Source organism: Lagopus muta, chromosome 30, assembly GCF_023343835.1.
Source record: "Lagopus muta isolate bLagMut1 chromosome 30, bLagMut1 primary, whole genome shotgun sequence".
Lineage (NCBI taxonomy): Eukaryota > Metazoa > Chordata > Aves > Galliformes > Phasianidae > Lagopus > Lagopus muta.
In genome coordinates, this window is record NC_064462.1 from 1,878,759 (window position 1) to 1,894,996 (window position 16,238).

General features: G+C 59.9%; 2 protein-coding genes across 5 annotated transcripts in view; both read left to right on the forward strand.

Annotated features, from left to right (window-relative positions):
• Positions 1 to 16,238, forward strand: part of LOC125685974 (valine--tRNA ligase-like) — a 128,720-nt gene that overhangs the window by 51,237 nt on the left and 61,245 nt on the right. The window contains 3 exon segments of the mRNA XM_048929507.1: positions 9,411 to 9,530; positions 14,222 to 14,242; positions 14,244 to 14,331. Of these exon segments, the coding sequence (XP_048785464.1) occupies positions 9,411 to 9,530; positions 14,222 to 14,242; positions 14,244 to 14,331 (229 nt within the window).
• Positions 491 to 8,981, forward strand: LOC125685943 (shematrin-like protein 1). Of its 4 annotated transcripts, XM_048929471.1 has the most exons (3): positions 491 to 7,367; positions 7,743 to 7,933; positions 8,349 to 8,981. In XM_048929471.1, the coding sequence occupies exon 1, from the start codon at positions 513 to 515 to the stop codon at positions 1,965 to 1,967; it is 1,455 nt and encodes a 484-aa protein (XP_048785428.1). In that variant the 5' UTR covers positions 491 to 512; the 3' UTR covers positions 1,968 to 7,367; positions 7,743 to 7,933; positions 8,349 to 8,981. The 4 variants fall into 4 exon arrangements, with proteins under 4 accessions (XP_048785428.1, XP_048785430.1, XP_048785429.1 ...); XM_048929473.1 differs by lacking the exon at positions 7,743 to 7,933 and having other exon boundaries at positions 491 to 5,412; positions 8,630 to 8,981; XM_048929472.1 differs by lacking the exons at positions 7,743 to 7,933; positions 8,349 to 8,981 and having other exon boundaries at positions 491 to 3,088; positions 4,363 to 7,736.

Below are 16,238 nucleotides of genomic sequence, written 5' to 3' on the forward strand. Positions count from 1 at the left end.
TGGGGCAGCTATGGGGTGCTATGGGGTGGCTGTGGGGCTGTATGGGGCATTATGGGGTGGCTGTGGGACTGTATGGGGCAGCTATGGGGTGCTATGGGGTGGCTGTGGGGCTGTATGGGGCACTATGGGGTGCTATGGGGTGGCTATATGGGGTGCTATGGGGCAGCTATGGGGTGGCTCTGGGGTTGTATGGGGTGCTATGGGGTGGCTGTGGGGCTGTATGGGGCAGCTATGGGGTGGCTGTGGGGCTGTATGGGGCAGCTATGGGGTGCTATGGGGTGGCTGTGGGGCTGTATGGGGTGCTATGGGGTGGCTATGGGGCTGTATGGGGCAGCTATGGGGTGCTATGGGGTGGCTGTGGGGCTGTATGGGGCACTATGGGGTGGCTGTGGGACTGTATGGGGCAGCTATGGGGTGCTATGGGGTGGCTGTGGGGCTGTATGGGGTGCTATGGGGTGGCTGTGGGGCCAAATGGGGCAGCTATGGGGTGCTGTGGGGTTGTATGGGGTACTATGGGGTGGCTGTGGGGCTGTATGGGGCAGCTATGGGGTGGCTATGGGGCTGTATGGGGCAGCTATGGGGTGCTATGGGGTGGCTATGGGGCTGTATGGGGTGCTATGAAGTGGCTGTGGGGCTGTATGGGGCAGCTATGGGGTGCTATGGGGTGGCTATGGGGCCGTATGGGGCACTATGGGGTGGCTGTGGGACTGTATGGGGCAGCTATGGGGTGCTATGGGGTGGCTGTGGGGCTGTATGGGCATTATGGGGTGCTGTGGGGTGGCTATGAGGCTGTATGGGGTGCTATGGGGTGGATATGGGGCTGTATGGGGCAGCTATGGGGTGCTATGGGGTGGCTATATGGGGTGCTATGGGGCAGCTATGGGGCGGCTGTGGGGTTGTATGGGGTGCTATGGGGTGGCTGTGGGGCTGTATGGGGCAGCTATGGGGTACTATGGGGTGGCTATGGGGCTGTATGGGGTACTATGGGGTGGCTATGGGGCTGTATTGGGCAGCTGTGGGGTGCTGTGGGGCTGTATGGGGCAGCTATGGGGTGCTATGGGGTGGCTGTGGGGCACTATGGGGTGCTATGGGGCGCTATGGGGTGCTGTGGGGTGGCTGTGGGGCTGTATGGGGCATTATGGGGTGCTATGGGGTGGCTATGGGGCTGTATGGGGCACTATGGGGTGCTATGGGGTGGCTATGGGGCTGTATGGGGCACTATGGGGTGCTATGGGGTGGCTATATGGGGTGCTATGGGGTGGCTCTGGGGTTGTATGGGGTGCTATAGGGTGGCTCTGGGGCACTGTGGGGCAGCTATGGGGTACTATGGGGTGGCTGTGGGGCTGTATGGGGCACTATGGGGTGGCTATATGGGGTGCTATGGGGCAGCTATGGGGCGGCTGTGGGGCTGTATGGGGTGCTACGGGGTGGCTGTGGGGTGTTATGGGGTGGCTGTGGGTCCCTATGGGCACTATGGGATATCAAGGGGTGGCTGTGGGGTTGTATGGAGCACTGTGGGGCAGCTGTGGGGCAGCTGTGGGGCACTATGGGTCCCTATGGGGACCTGTGGGTCTTTAAGGGTCGCTGTGGGTCCCTATGGGGTCTCTATGGGGTCGCTGTGGGGCACTGTGGCTCCCTATGGGTCTCTGTGGGTCTCTGTGGGTCCCTGTGGGGTCCCTATTGGTCCCTATGGGTCTCTGTGGGTCCCTATGGGGTCTCTTGGGTCTCTATGTGTCCTTGTAGGTCCCTATGGGGTCTCTAAGGGTCCCTATGGGCTCTCTATGGGGTCCCTAAGGGTTCCTATGGGTCCTTATGGGGTCCCTATGGGGTCCCTGTGGGTTCCTATGGGGTCCCTATTGGTCTTTAAGGGTCCCTATGGGGTCTCTTGGGTCTCTAGGGGTCTCTGTAGGGCTCTGTGGGTCCCTGAGTCCCTATGGCTTTCTAGGGGTCCCTATGGGTCTCTGTAGGTCTCTGTGGGTCCCTATGGGGTCTCTTGGGTCTCTATGGGTCTCTGTAGGTCTCTGTGGGTCCCTATGGGGTCCTTATGGGTCTTTTTGGGTCCCTATCGGTCCCTTTGGGGTCTCTAAGGGTCCCTATAGGTCTCTATGGGTCCCTATGAGTCCCTATGGCTTTTGAGGGGTCCCTATGGGTCCCTATTGGTCTCTAAGGGTCCCTGTGGATCCCTATGGGGTCTCTATGGGGTCCCTGTGGGTCCCTATGTGTCCCTGTAGTTTCCTATGGGGTCTGTGTGGGTCCTTATGGGTCCCTATGGGTCCCTATTGGTCCCTATTGGTCCCTATGGGGTCTCTTGGGTCCCTATGTGTCCCTGTAGGTCCCTATGGGGTCTGTGTGTGTCCCTATGGGTCCCTATTGGTCCCTATTGGTCCCTATGGGGTCTCTCGGGTCCCTATGTGTCCCTGTGGGTCTCTGTGGGTCCCTATGGGTCCCTATGGGTCCCTATGGCTCTCTAGGGGTCCCTATGGGTCCCTATTGGTATCTAAAGGTCCCTGTGGGTCCCTATGGGGTCCCTATTGGTCCCTATTGGTCCCTATTGGTCTCTTGGGTCCCTATGTGTCCCTGTGGGTCCCTATGGGGTCCCTAAGTGTCCCTATGGGTCTCTGTAGGTCTCTGTGGGTCCCTATGAGTCCCTATGGCTTTCTAGGGGTCCCTATGGGTCCCTATGGGGTCCCTATTGGTCTCTAAGGGTCCCTGTGGGTCCCTATGGGTCCTTGTGGGTCCCTATGGGTCCCTATTGGTCCCTATTGGTCCCTATGGGGTCTGTTGGGTCCCTATGTGTCCCTGTGGGTCCCTGTGGGGTCTCTAAGGGTCCCTATGCATCTCTGTAGGCCTCTGTGGGTCCCTATGAGTCCCTATGGCTTTCTAGGGGTCCCTATGGGTCCCTATTGGTCTCTAAGGGTCCCAGTGGGTCCCTATGGGTCCTTGTGGGTCCCTATGGGTCCCTATTGGTCCCTATTGGTCCCTATGGGGTCTCTAAGGGTCCCTATGCATCTCTGTAGGCCTCTGTGGGTCCCTACGAGTCTGTATGGCTTTCTAGGGGTCCTTGTGGGTCCCTATGGGGTCCCTATTGGTCTCTAAGGGTCCCTGTGGTCCCAATGGGGTCTCTATGGGGTCCCTGTAGGTCCCTATGGGGTCCTTATTGATTTTTCAGGGTCCCTATGGGGTCTCTTGGGTCCCTGTGTGTCCCTGTAGTTTCCTATGGGGTCTCTGTGGGTCCCTATGGGTCTCTATGGAGTCTCTTGAGTCCCTACGTGTCCCTGTGGGTTTCTGTGGGTCCCTATGGGTCCCTATGGCTCTCTATGGATCCCTATGGCTTTCTAGGGGTCCCTATGGGTCTCTATTGGTATCTAAAAGTCCCTGTGGGTGCCTATGGGTCCCTATTGGTCTCTAAGGGTCCCAGTTGGTCCCTATGGGTCCCTATGGGTCCTTGTGGGTCCCTATTGGTCCCTATTGGTCTGTAAGGGTCCCTATGGGGTCTCTTGGGTCTTTATGTGTACCTGTAGGGCTCTGTTGGTCCCTATGAGTCCCTATGGGTCCCAGTTGGTCCCTATGGGTCTGTAAGGGTCTCTGTGGGTCCCTATGGGGTCCGTATTGGTCTTTAAGGGTCCCTATGGGGTCTCTTGGGTCCCTATGGGTCTCTGTAGGTCTCTGTGGGTCCCTATGGGGTCCTTATGGGTCTTTTTGGGTCTCTATCGGTCTCTAAGGGTCCCTATAAGTCTCTATGGGTCCCTATGAGTCCCTATGGCTTTCGAGGGGTCCCTATGGGTCCCTATTGGTCTTTAAGGGTCCCTATGGGTCTCTGTAGGTCTCTGTGGGTCCCTATGGCTCTCTAGGGACCCCTATGGCTTTCTTGGGGTCCCTATGGGTCTCTAAGGGTGCCTGTGGGTCCCAGTTGGTCTCTAAGGGTCCCAGTTGGTCCCTATGGGTCCCTATGGGTCCTTGTGGGTCTCTATGGGTCCCTATTGCTCTCTAAGGGTCCCTATGGGGTCTCTTGGGTCCCTATGTGTCCCTGTGGGATTCTGTGGGTCGCTATGGATCCCTATGGCTCTCTATGGATCCCTATGGCTTTCTAGGGGTCTCTATGTGGTCTCTGTGGGTCCCTGTGGTTCCCTATGGGGTCTGTATGGGGTCCCTATGGGGTCTCTTTGGGTCCCTTAGGGTTCCTATGGGCCCTTATGGGGTCCCTATGGGGTCTCTATGGGGTCCCTTTGGGGTCTCTATGGGGTCCCTATGGGTCCTATTGGTCCCTATTGGTCTGTAGGGGTCCCTGTGGGTCCCCATGGGGTCCCTCTTGGTCTTTAAGGGTCCCTATGGGGTCTCTTGGGTCTCTATGGGTCTCTGTAGGTCTCTGTGGGTCCCTATGGGGTCCTTATGGGTCTTTTTGGGTCCCTATCGGTCCCTTTGGGGTCTCTAAGGGTCCCTATAGGTCTCTATGGGTCCCTATGAGTCCCTATGGCTTTTGAGGGGTCCCTATGGGGTCCCTATTGGTCTTTATGGGTCCCTATGGGTCTCTGTAGGTCTCTGTGGGTCCCTATGGCTCTCTAGGGGTCCCTATGGCTTTCTAGGGGTCCCTATGGGTCCCTATGGGGTCCCTATTGGTCTCTAAGGGTCCCTGTGGATCCCTATGGGGTCTCTATGGGGTCCCTGTGGGTGTCTATGGGGTCTCTGTGTGTCCCTATGGGGTCCCTATTGGTCTCTAAGGGTCCCTATGGGTCTCTGTAGGTCTCTGTGGGTCCCCATGGCTCTCTAGGGACCCCTATGGCTTTGTAGGGGTCCCTATGGGTCTCTATGGGTGCCTATGGGTCCCTATTGGTCTCTAAGGGTCCCTATGGGTCCCTATGGGTCCTTGTGGGTCCCTATGGGGTTGCTATTGGTCTCTAAGGGTCCCTATGGGGTCTCTTGGGTCCCTACGTGTCCCTGTGGGTCCCTATGGGTCTCTATGGGTGTCTATGGGTCCCTATGGGTCTCTATGGGTCCCTATGGGTCTCTATGGGTCCCTATGGGGTCCCTATTGGTCTCTAGGAGTCCCTGTGGGTCCCTATGGGGTCCCTTATGAGGTCTCTGTTGGGTCTCTATGGGGTTTATGTGGGTCCCTATGGGGTCCCTACTGGTCATTAAGGTTCTCTGTAGTTCCCTATGGGTCCCTGCGGGTCCCTATGGAGTCTCTATGGGGTCCCTTTGGGGTCTCTATGCGGTCCCTATGGGTCCTATTGGTCCCTATTGGTCTGTAGGGGTCCCTGTGGGTCCCTATGGGGTCCCTGTTGGTCTTTAAGGGTCCCTATGGGGTCTCTTGGGTCCCTTTGTGTCCCTGTAGGTCCCTATGGGGTCTCTTGGGTCCCTATGCATCTCTGTAGGCCTCTGTGGGTCCCTATGAGTCTGTATGGCTTTCTAGGGGTCCTTGTGGGTCCCTATGGGGTCCCTATTGGTCTCTAAGGGTCCCTGTGGTCCCAATGGGGTCTCTATGGGGTCCCTGTGGGTCCCTATGGGGTCCTTATTGATTTTTAAGGGTCCCTATGGGGTCTCTTGGGTCCCTATGTGTCCCTGTGGGTCTCTGTGGGTCCCTATGGGTCCCTATTGGTATCTAAAGGTCCCTATGTGCCCCTATTGGTCTCTAGGGGTCCCTATGGGGTCTCTTGGGTCCCTTTGTGTCCCTGTGGGTCCCTATGGGGTCTCTAAGGGTCCCTATGGGTCTCTGTAGGCCTCTGTGTGTCCCTATGAGTCCCTATGGCTTTCTAGGGGTCCCTATGGGTCCCTATGGGGTCCCTATTGGTCTCTAAGGGTCCCTGTGGGTCCCTATGGGGTCCCTATTGATTTTTAAGGGTCCCTATGGGGTCTCTCGGGTCCCTATGTGTCCCTGTGGGTCTCTGTGGGTCCCTATGGGTCCCTATGGCTCTCTATGGATCCCTATGGCTTTCTAGGGGTCCCTATGGGTCCCTATTGGTATCTAAGAGTCCCTGTGGGTCCCTATGGGTCCCTATTGGTCATTAAGGGTCCCTATGGGGTTACTTGGGTCCCTATGTGTCCCTGTAGGTCCCTATGGGGTCTGTGTGGGTCCCTATGGGTCTCTGTAGGCCTCTGTGGGTCCCTATGAGACCCTATGGCTTTCTAGGGGTCCCTATGGGTCCCTATGGGGCCCCTATTGGTCTCTAAGGGTCCCTGTGGGTCCCAGTGGGGTCTCTATGGGGTCCCTGTGGGTCCCTATGGGTCCCTATTGGTCTCTAGGGGTCCCTATGGGGTCTCTTGGGTCCCTATGTGTCCCTGTAGGTCCCTATGGGGTCTCTGTGGGTCCCTATGGGTCTCTGTAGGTCTTTGTGGGTCCCTATGGCTGTCTAGGGGTCCCTATGGCTTTCTAGGGGTCCCTATGGGTCCCTATTGGTCTCTAAGGGTCCTTGTGGGTCCCTATGGGGTCCCTATTGATTTTTAAGGGTCCCTATGGGGTCTCTTGGGTCCCTATTGGTCCCTATTGGTCTCTAGCGGTCTCTGTGGGTCCCTATGGGGTCTCTATGGGTCCCTATGTGTCCCTGTGGGTCCCTATGTGTCCCTATGGGTCCCTATGGCTCTCTATGGATCCCTATGGCTTTCTAGGGGTATCTATAGGTCCCTATTGGTATCTAAAGGTCCCTGTGGGTCCCTATGGGGTCCCTCTTGGTCTTTAAGGGTCCCTATGGGGTCTCTTGGGTCTCTAGGGGTCTCTGTAGGTCTCTGTGGGTCCCTATGGGGTCCTTATGGGTCTTTTTGGGTCCCTATCGGTCCCTTTGGGGTCTCTAAGGGTCCCTATAGGTCTCTATGGGTCCCTATGAGTCCTATGGCTTTTGAGGGGTCCCTATGGGGTCCCTATTGGTCTTTATGGGTCCCTATGGGTCTGTGTAGGTCTCTGTGGGTCCCTATGGCTCTCTAGGCGTTCCTATGGCTTTCTTGGGGTCCCTATTGGTCTTTAAGGGTCCCTATGGGGTCTCTTGGGTCCCTACGTGTCCCTGTGGGTCCCTATGGGGTCTCTAAGGGTCCCTATGGCTCTCTAGGGATCCCTATGGCTTTCTAGGGGTCCCTATGCGTCCCTATTGGTCTCTAGGGGTCCCTATGGGGTCCCTTATGGGGTCTCTGTTGGGTCTCTATGGGGTTTATGTGGGTCCCTATGGGGTCCCTACTGGTCTCTAAGGTTCTCTGTAGGTCCCTATGGGGTCCGAATGGTTCCCTATGGGTCCCTGTGGGTCCCTATGGGGTCCCTATGGGGTCTCTTGGGTCCCTATGTGTCCCTGTGGGTCCCTGTGGGTCCCTATGGGTCCCTATGGCTCTCTATGGATCCCTATGGCTTTCTAGGGGTCCCTATGGGTCCCTATTGGTATCTAAAGGTCCCTGTGGGTCCCTATGGGGTCCCTATTGGTCTCTAGGGGTCCCTATGGGGTCTTTTGGGTCCCTATGTGTCCCTGTGGGTCCCTATGGGGTCTCTAAGGGTCCCTATGGGTCTCTGTAGGCCTCTGTGTGTCCCTATGAGTCCCTATGGCTTTCTAGGGGTCCCTATGGGTCCCTATGGGGTCCCTATTGGTCTCTAAGGGTCCCTGTGGGTCCCTATGGGGTCCCTATTGATTTTTTAAGGGTCCCTATGGGGTCTCTCGGGTCCCTTTGTGTCCCTGTGGGTCTCTGTGGGTCCCTATGGGTCCCTATGGCTCTCTATGGATCCCTATGGCTTTCTAGGGGTCCTATGGGTCCCCTATTGGTATCTAAAGGTCTCTGTGGGTCCCTATGGCTCTCTATGGATCCCTATGGCTCTCTAGGGGTCTCTATGGGTCCCTATTGGTCTCTAAAGGTCCCTGTGGGTCCCTATGGGGTCCCTATTGGTCTCTAGGGGTTCCTATGGGGTCTCTTGGGTCCCTATGTGTCCCTGTAGTCCCTATGGGGTCTCTAAGGGTCCCTATGGGTCTCTGTGGGTCCCTGTGGGTCCCCTATGGCTCTCTAGGGACCCCTATGGCTTTCTAGGGGTCCCTATGGGTCCCTATTGGTCTCTTTGAGTCCCTATGGGTCCCTGTGCGTCCCTATGTGTCCCTGTGGGTCCTGATGGGGTCCCTATTGGTCTCTAAGGGTCCCTATGGGTCTCTGTAGGCCTCTGTGGGTCTCTAAGGGTCCCTATGGCTTTCTAGGGGTCCCTATGGGTCCCTATGGGGTCCCTATTGATTTTTAAGGGTCCCTATGGGGTATCTTGGATCCCTATGTGTCCCTGTAGGTCCCTATGGGGTCTCTGTGGGTCCCTATGGGTCCCTATTGGTCTCTGTAGGTCTCTGTGGGTCCCTGTAGGTCCCTGTGGGGTCTCTAAGGGTCCCTATGGGTCTCTGTAGGTCTCTGTGGGTCCCTGTGGGTCCCTCTGGCTCTCTAGGGACCCCTATGGCTTTCTAGGGTCCCTATGGGTCCCTATTGGTCTCTTTGAGTCCCTATGGGTCCCTATGGGTCCTTGTGGGTCCCTATGGGGTTGCTATTGGTCTCTGTGGGTCCCTATAGGGTCTGCGTGGGTTCCTATGGGTCTCTGTAGGTCTTTGTGGGTCCCTATGCGTCCCTATGGCTCTCTATGGACCCCTATGGCTTTCTAGGGGTCCCTATGGGTCCCTATTGGTATCTAAAGGTCCCTGTGGGTCCCTATGGGGTCCCTATTGGTCTCTAGGGGTCCCTATGGGGTCTCTTGGGTCCCTATGGGTCTCTGTGTGTCCCTGTGGGTCCCTATGGGGTCTCTAAGGGTCCCTATGCATCTCTGTAGGCCTCTGTGGGTCCCTATGAGTCTGTATGGCTTTCTTAGGGGTCCCTATGGGTCCCTATGGGGTCCCTATTGGTCTCTAAGGGTCCCTGTGGGTCTCTATGGGGTCCCTATTGATTTTTAAGGGTCCCTACGGGGTCTCTTGGGTCCCTATGTGTCCCTGTAGGTCCCTATGGGGTGTGTGTGGGTCCCTATGGGTCCCTATTGGTCCCTATTGGTCCCTATGGGGGGGTCCCTAGTGGGCTGTGGGTCCCTAGTGTGGGTCCCTGGGTGGGGGGGGTCCCTATGGGTCCCCTGTGGGGTCCCTATGGATCCCTATGTCTTTCTAGGGGTCCCTATGGGTCCCTATTGGTATCTAAAGGTCCCCTGTGGGTCCCTATGGGTCCCTGTAGGTCCCTATGGGGGTCCCTATGGGTCCCTATTGGTCCCCTATTGGTCCCTATGGGGGTCTGTTGGGTCCCTATGTGTCCCTGTGGGTCCCTATGGTCCCTATGGCTCTCTGTGGATCCCTATGGCTTTCTTGGGGTCCCTATTGGTCCCTATTGGTCTCTAAGGGTCTCTGTGTGTCCCTAAGGGGTCCCTATTGGTCTTTAAGGGTCCCTATGGGGTCTCAATGGGGTTTGTGTGGGTCTGAGCCCCTGTGTGCCGGCAGAAAATGTGCCGCGCCGTGACGGAGGCGTTTGTGCGGCTGCACGAGATGGGGCTCATCTACCGCAGCACCAGGCTGGTGAACTGGTCCTGCGCTCTGCGATCCGCCATCTCCGACATCGAGGTGAGGAGGGGGGGGGGTTGGGGGGGATATGGGGGATAGGGGGGGATATTGGGGGGATAGGGGGGGATATGGGGTGGTTATGGGGGGTTAGGGGGGGATATGGGGGGGATATGGGGGGGTTAGGGGGGGGATATGGGGGGGGATATGGGGGGGATATGGGGGGGGTTGGGGGGGGATATGGAGGGGTTATGGGGGATATGGGGGGGTTTGGGGGAATATGGTGGGATATGGGGGGGTTGGGGGGGGATATGGGGTGATATAGTGGGGTTAGGGGGGGATATGGGGTGGTTAGGGGGGGATATGGGGGGGGATATGGGGGGTTGGGGGGGATATGGGGGGTTGGGGGGGGATATGGGGAGGTTTGTGGGGGATATGGGGGGTGGTTGGGGGGGATATGGGGAGGTTTGGGGGGGATATGGGGGTGGGTTAGGGGGGGATATGGGGGGATATGGAGGGTTAGGGGGGGATATGAGGGGGCTAGGGGGGGATATGGGGTGGGTATGGGGAGATATGGGGGGATTATGGGGGGATATCGGGGGGTTATGGGGGGATTAGGGGAGGATATGGGGGGGCTAGGGGGGTTATGGGGGGGTTGGGGGGTATATGGCGTGGTTGGAAGGATATGGGGGGGTTATGGGGTGGTTATGGGGGGGATATGGGGGTATATGGGGGCGTTATGGGGGGTTATGGGGGGATATGGGGGGATATGGGGGCTTATGGGGTGGGTATGGGGGGGTATGGGGGGGGCTGGGGGGGGATATGGGGGGATATAGGGGGGTTATGGGGTGGGTATGGGTAGATATGGGGGCATATGGGGTGGTTATGGGGAGATATGGGGGGATATGGGGTTGTTATGGGGGGTATGGGGGGGCTGGGGGGAGATATGGGCTGGGTATGGGGAGATATGGGGGGATTATGGGGGGATATGGGGTGGTTATGGGGGGATACAGGGGATACGGGGGGATATGGGGTGGTTATGGGGTCGTTACGGGGGATATGGGGGGTTATGGGGGGATATGGGGGGATATGGGGTGGTTATGGGGGGGATATCGGGGGATATGGGGTGGTTATGGGGTGATATAGTGGGGTTAGGGGGCATATGGGGGATATGGGGGTGGTATGGGGGGTTATGGGGTGGGTATGGGGGGGTATGGGGGGATATATGGGGGGATATGGGGGTGTTATGGGGGGATATGAGGGGATATGGGGGGTTATAGGGGGATATGGGGTGGTTAGGGGAGGATATGGGGGGGTTAGGGGGGATATGGGGGGATATGGGGTTGTTATGGGGGGATATGGGGGGGGCTAGGTGGGGATATGAGGGGTTATGGGGTTGTTATGGGGGGGTATGGGGGGGCTGGGTGGGATATGGGGGGGCTAGGGGGGGATATGGGTGGTTGGGGGGGTATGAGGGGATATAGGGGGGTTATGGGGTGGTTATGGGGAGATATGGGGGGGATATGGGGTTATGGGGTGGTTATGGGGAGATATGGGGGGGATATGGGGGTTATGGGGTGGTTATGGGGGATATGGCGGGATATGGGGGGGTTATGGGGGATATGGGGGTTATGGGGTGGATATGGGGGGATATGGGGGGGCTGGGGGGGGATATGGGGGGGGATATGGGGGGGTTGGGGGGGATATGGGGGTTAGGGGGGGATATGGGGGGGGATATGGGGGGGTTAGGGGGGGATATGGGGGGGAATATGGGGGAGTTAGGGGGGGATATGGGGGGGGATATGGGGGGGTTAGGGGGGGATATGGGAGGGTTGGGGGGGGATATGGGGGGGGTATGGGGTTGTTACGGGGGATTTGGGGGTTATGGGGGGATATGGGGGGATATGGGGTGGTTATGGGGGGGATATCGAGGGATATGGGGTGGTTATGGGGTGATATAGTGGGGTTAGGGGGCATATGGGGGGGTATGGGGGGTTATGGGGTGGGTATGGGGGGGTATGGGGGGATTATGGGGGGATATGGGGGTGTTATGGGGGGATATGAGGGGATATGGGGGGATATAGGGGGATATGGGGTGGTTTAGGGGAGGGATATGGGGGGGGTTAGGGGGGGATATGGGGGATATGGGGTTGTTATGGGGGATATGGGGGGGCTAGGTGGGGATATGGGGGGTTATGGGGTTGTTATGGGGGGATATGGGGGGCTAGGTGGGGATATGGGGGGTTATGGGGTTGTTATGGGGGGGTATGGGGGGGCTGGGTGGGATATGGGGGGGCTAGGGGGGATATGGGGTGGTTGGGGGGGGATATGGGGGAATATGGGGGCGTTATGGGGGGATATGGGGGGGTTATGGGGGAGTTGTGGGGAGATATGAGGGGATATGGGGGGGATATGGGGAGATATGGAAGGATATGGGGGGGGATATGGGGGGGGTTGGGGGGTTATGGGGGGATATAGGGCGATTATGGGGTGGTTATGGGGGGGATATGGGGGGATATGGGATAGTTGGGGGGGATATGGGGAGGCTAGGGGGGTGGGTATGGGGAGATATGGGGGATATGGGGTGGGTATGGGGGGATATGAGGGGATATGAGGAGATATGGAAGGATATGGGGGGGTTTTGGGGGAGTTATGGGGAGATATGGGGGGATATGGGGTGGTTATGGGGGGATATGAGGGGATATGGGGGGGATATGGGGAGATATGGAAGGATATGGGGGGGATATGGGGGGGGTTGGGGGGGATATGGGGGCATATGGGGGGATATGGGGGCATATGGGGGGATATGGGGTTGTTATGGGGGATATGGGGTTGTTATGGGGGGGTGTATGGGGGGGCTTGGGGGGGATATGGGGTGGTTGGGGGGGGATATGGGGGAATATGGGGGCGTTATCGGGTGGTTATGGGGGGATATGAGGGGATATGGGGTGGGTATGGGGAGATATGTGGGGGTTATGGGGGATATGGGGGGGTTAGGGGGGGATATGGGGGGATATGGGGTGGTTATGGGGGGATATGGGGTTGTTATGGGAGGGTATGGGGGGGCTGGGGGGGGGATATAGAGGGGATATGGGGGGGTTAGGGGGGGATAGGGGTCGTTACGGGGGATATGGGGTTATGGGGGGGTTATGGGGGGATATGGGGGTTATGGGGTGGATATGGGGGGATATGGGGTGGTTATGGGGGGATATGGGGTTGTTATGGGGAGGTATGGGGGGGCTGGGGGGGGGATATGAGGGGATATGGGGGGGTTAGGGGGGGATATGGGGGTCGTTACGGGGGATATGGGGGTTATGGGGGGGTTATGGGGGGATATGGGGGTTATGGGGTGGATATGGGGGGATATGGGGGGCTGGGGGGGATATGGAGTGGTTGGGGGGGGATATGGGGGGGAATATGGGGGCGTTATGGGGGGGATATGGGGGGGTTATGGGGAGATATGGGGGGGTTATGGGGGAGTTATGGGGCATATGGGCGGGTTATGGGGAGATATTGGGGGGGTTATGGGGGAGATATGGGGGGAATATGGGGGGATATGGGGGGGCTAAAGGGGGGGATATGGGGGGGATATGGGGTGGCTAAGGGGGGGATATGGGGGGGGCTAGGGGGGATATGGGGTGGTTGGGGGAGGTTATGAGGGGGTATGAGGGGATATAGGGGGGTTATGGTGGGATATGGGGGGATATGGGGGCAATATGGGGTGATTATGGGGGGATATGGGGGGATATGGGGTTGTTATGGGGGGATTAGGGGAGGATATGGGGTGGTTAGGGGGGGACATGGGGCAATATGGGGGGATATGGGGCGATATGGGGGGATATAGCGGCTTATGGGGTGGTTAAGGGGGATGTGAGGGGGTCTCCATGTGTCCCTATGGGTCCCTATGGGTCTCCATGTGACCCTATGGGTCTCCATGGGTCCCTATGGGTCTCCATGTGTCCCTATGGGTCCCTATGTGTCCCTATGGGTCTCCATGGGTCCCTATGGGTCCCTATGGGTCCCTATGGGTCTCTATGGTTCCCTATGGGTCTCTATGGGTCCCTATGGGTCTCCATGGTGTCCCTGTGGGTCCCTATGGGGTCCCTATGGGTCTCTATGGTTCCCTATGGGTCTCCATGTGTCCCTATGGGTCTCCATGTGTCCCTATGGGTCTCTATGGGTCCCTATGGGTCCCTATGGGTCTCCATGTGTCCCTGTGGTTCCCTATGGGTCACTATGGGTCCCTATGTGTCCCTATGGGTCTCAATGGGTCGCTATGGGTCTCTATGGGTCTCTATGGGTCCCTATGGGTCCCTATGGGTCTCCATGGGTCCCTATGGGTCTCCATGGGTCTCTATGTGTCCCTATGTGTCCCCTATGGGTCCACTATGGCTCTCCATGTGTCGCTATGGGTCTCTATGGGTCCCTATGGGTCTCCATGGGTGCTATGGGTCCCTATGGGTCTCCATGTGTCCCTATGTGACGCTATGGGTCTCCATGTGTCCCTATGGGTCCCTATGGGTGGCCTATGGGTCTCTCCATGTGTCCCTATGTGTCCCCTATGGGGTTGCTATGGGTCCCTATGGGTCTCCATGTGTCCCTATGGGTCCCCTATGGGTCTCCATATGTCCCTATGGGTTGCTATGGGTCGCTATGGGTCGCTATGGGTCGCTATGGGTCCCTATGGGTCTCCATGGGTCCCTATGGGTCTCCATGTGTCACTATGGGTCGCTATGGGTCGCTGTGGGTCGCAGGTGGAGAAGCGGGAGCTGCGGGGGCCGGACGCTGCCTGCGGGTGCCGGGCTACGAGCAGCCCCGTGGAGTTTGGGGGTCCTGGTGGCCTTCGCCTATCCGCTGGAGGGGGGCCGGTATGGATGGGGGGGCAAGGGGGGTGTGGGGCTGGGGGGGGTGTGGGGGATGGGGGGGTGTGGGGGCTGGGGGGTGTGGGGCTGGGGGGGTGTGTGTGGGGCTGGGGGGGGGGGGGGGCGGGGTGTTGTGGGGCTGGGGGGGGCCTGGGGGGGGGGGGGGGGGTGTGGGGCTGGGTGGGAGGTATGGGGCTGGGGGGGCTGGAGAGTGGGGGGGTGTGGGGCTGGGGAGGCTGGGGGGGGTTGGGATGGTGGGGTTGGGGCTGGGGGGTGTGGGGCTGAGGGGGTGTGTGGGGTTGGGGGGGGTGGGGCTGGAGGGGGATGGGGGGGGGAAGGGCTGGGGGCTCTGGGGTTGGGGGGTATGTGGGGCTGGGGGGTGTGGGGCTGGAGGGGGGATGGGGGGGGAAGGGCTGGGGGCTCTGGGGCTGGGGGTATGTGGGGCTGGGGGGGTGTGTGGGGCTGGGGGGGGGATGGGGGGATGGGGGGGAGGAAGGGCTGGGGGGGTGTGGGGCTGGGGGGGGGGTGTGGGGCTGGGGGAGTGTGGGGCTCGAGGGGGATGGGGGGGGGAAGGGCTGGGGGGGAGTGTGGGGCTGGGGGGGGGGGGTGGGGGGGGCGGGGGTGTTGTGGGGCTGGGGGGGCCTGGGGGGTGGGGGGTGTGGGGCTGGGTGGGAGGCATGGGGCTGGGGGGGCTGGAGGAGTGGGGGGTGTGGGGCTGGGGAGGCTGGGGGGGGTTGGGATGGTGGGGTTGGGGCTGGGGGGAGTGGGGCTGGGGGGTGTGGGGCTGAGGGGTGTGTGGGGCTGGGGGGGGGTGGGGTTAGGGGCTGGGGGGGGGCATGGGGTGGGGGGGGCTTGGGGGGGCGGGATGTGGGGCTGGGGGGTTGGGGGTGGGAGAGGTGGGGGGGGCTGGGGAGTGGGGGGAGCAGGGCTGGGGTGGGTGGGGGGTGGAGGTGGGGGGCTGGGGGGAGGGGCTGTGGGGGGCTGGGGGGGTGAGGGGGGTGGGGGGGTGGGTGCTGGGCGGGTGGGGCTGGGGGCAGTGGGGGGGCTGGGGCTGGAGTGCGCTATGGGGCAGCACAGATGTGCTGTGGGGCGGCACACAGGCGCTGTGGGGCGCTATGGGGGTGGGCACAGAGGCACTGTGGGGCGCTATGGGGCAGCACAGAGGCGCTATGGGGCAGCACAGAGGTGCTATGGGGTGCTATGGGGGCAGCACAGACGTGATATGGGGCGGCACAGTGGCGCTATGAGGCGCTATGGGGCGGCACAGAGGCGCTATGGGGCAGCACAAAGGCGCTATGGGGCGCTATGGGGCAGCACAGAGGCGCTTATGGGGCAGCACAGAGGCGCTATGGGGCAGCACAGAGGTGCTATGGGGCGCTATGGGGCAGCACAGATGCGCTATGGGGTGGCACAGTGGCACTATGAGGCGCTATGGGGCAGCACAGAGGCGCTATGGGGCAGGCACAGAGGCGCTATGGGGCAGCACAAAGGCGCTATGGGGCGCTATGGGGCAGCACAGAGGCGCTATGGGGCAGCACAGAGGTGCTATGGGGCGCTATGGGCCAGCATAGTTGCGCTATGGGGCAGCACAGAGGCGCTGTGGGGCGGCACAGAGGTGCTATGGGGCGCTATGGGGTGGCACAGAGGCGCTATGGGGCAGCACAAAGGCCACTATGGAGCAGCGCAGAGGGCGCTATGGGGCGGCACAGAGGCGCTATGGGGCGCTATGGGGTGGCACAGAGGCGCTATGGGGCAGCACAAAGGCGCTATGGAGCGGCACAGAGGGCGCTATGGGGCGGCACAGAGGCACTATGGGGCGCTATGGGGCAGCACAGAGGCGCTATGGGGCGGCACAGAGGCGTGTGGGGCGGCACAGAGGTGCTATGGGGCGCTATGGGGCAGGCACAGA

What these genes read in the sequence shown, in the direction of transcription:
- LOC125685943 (XM_048929471.1), top strand. Translation starts at nt 513, where the DNA reads ATGGGGTGGCTGTGGGGCTGTATGGGGCAGCTATGGGGTGGCTATGGG.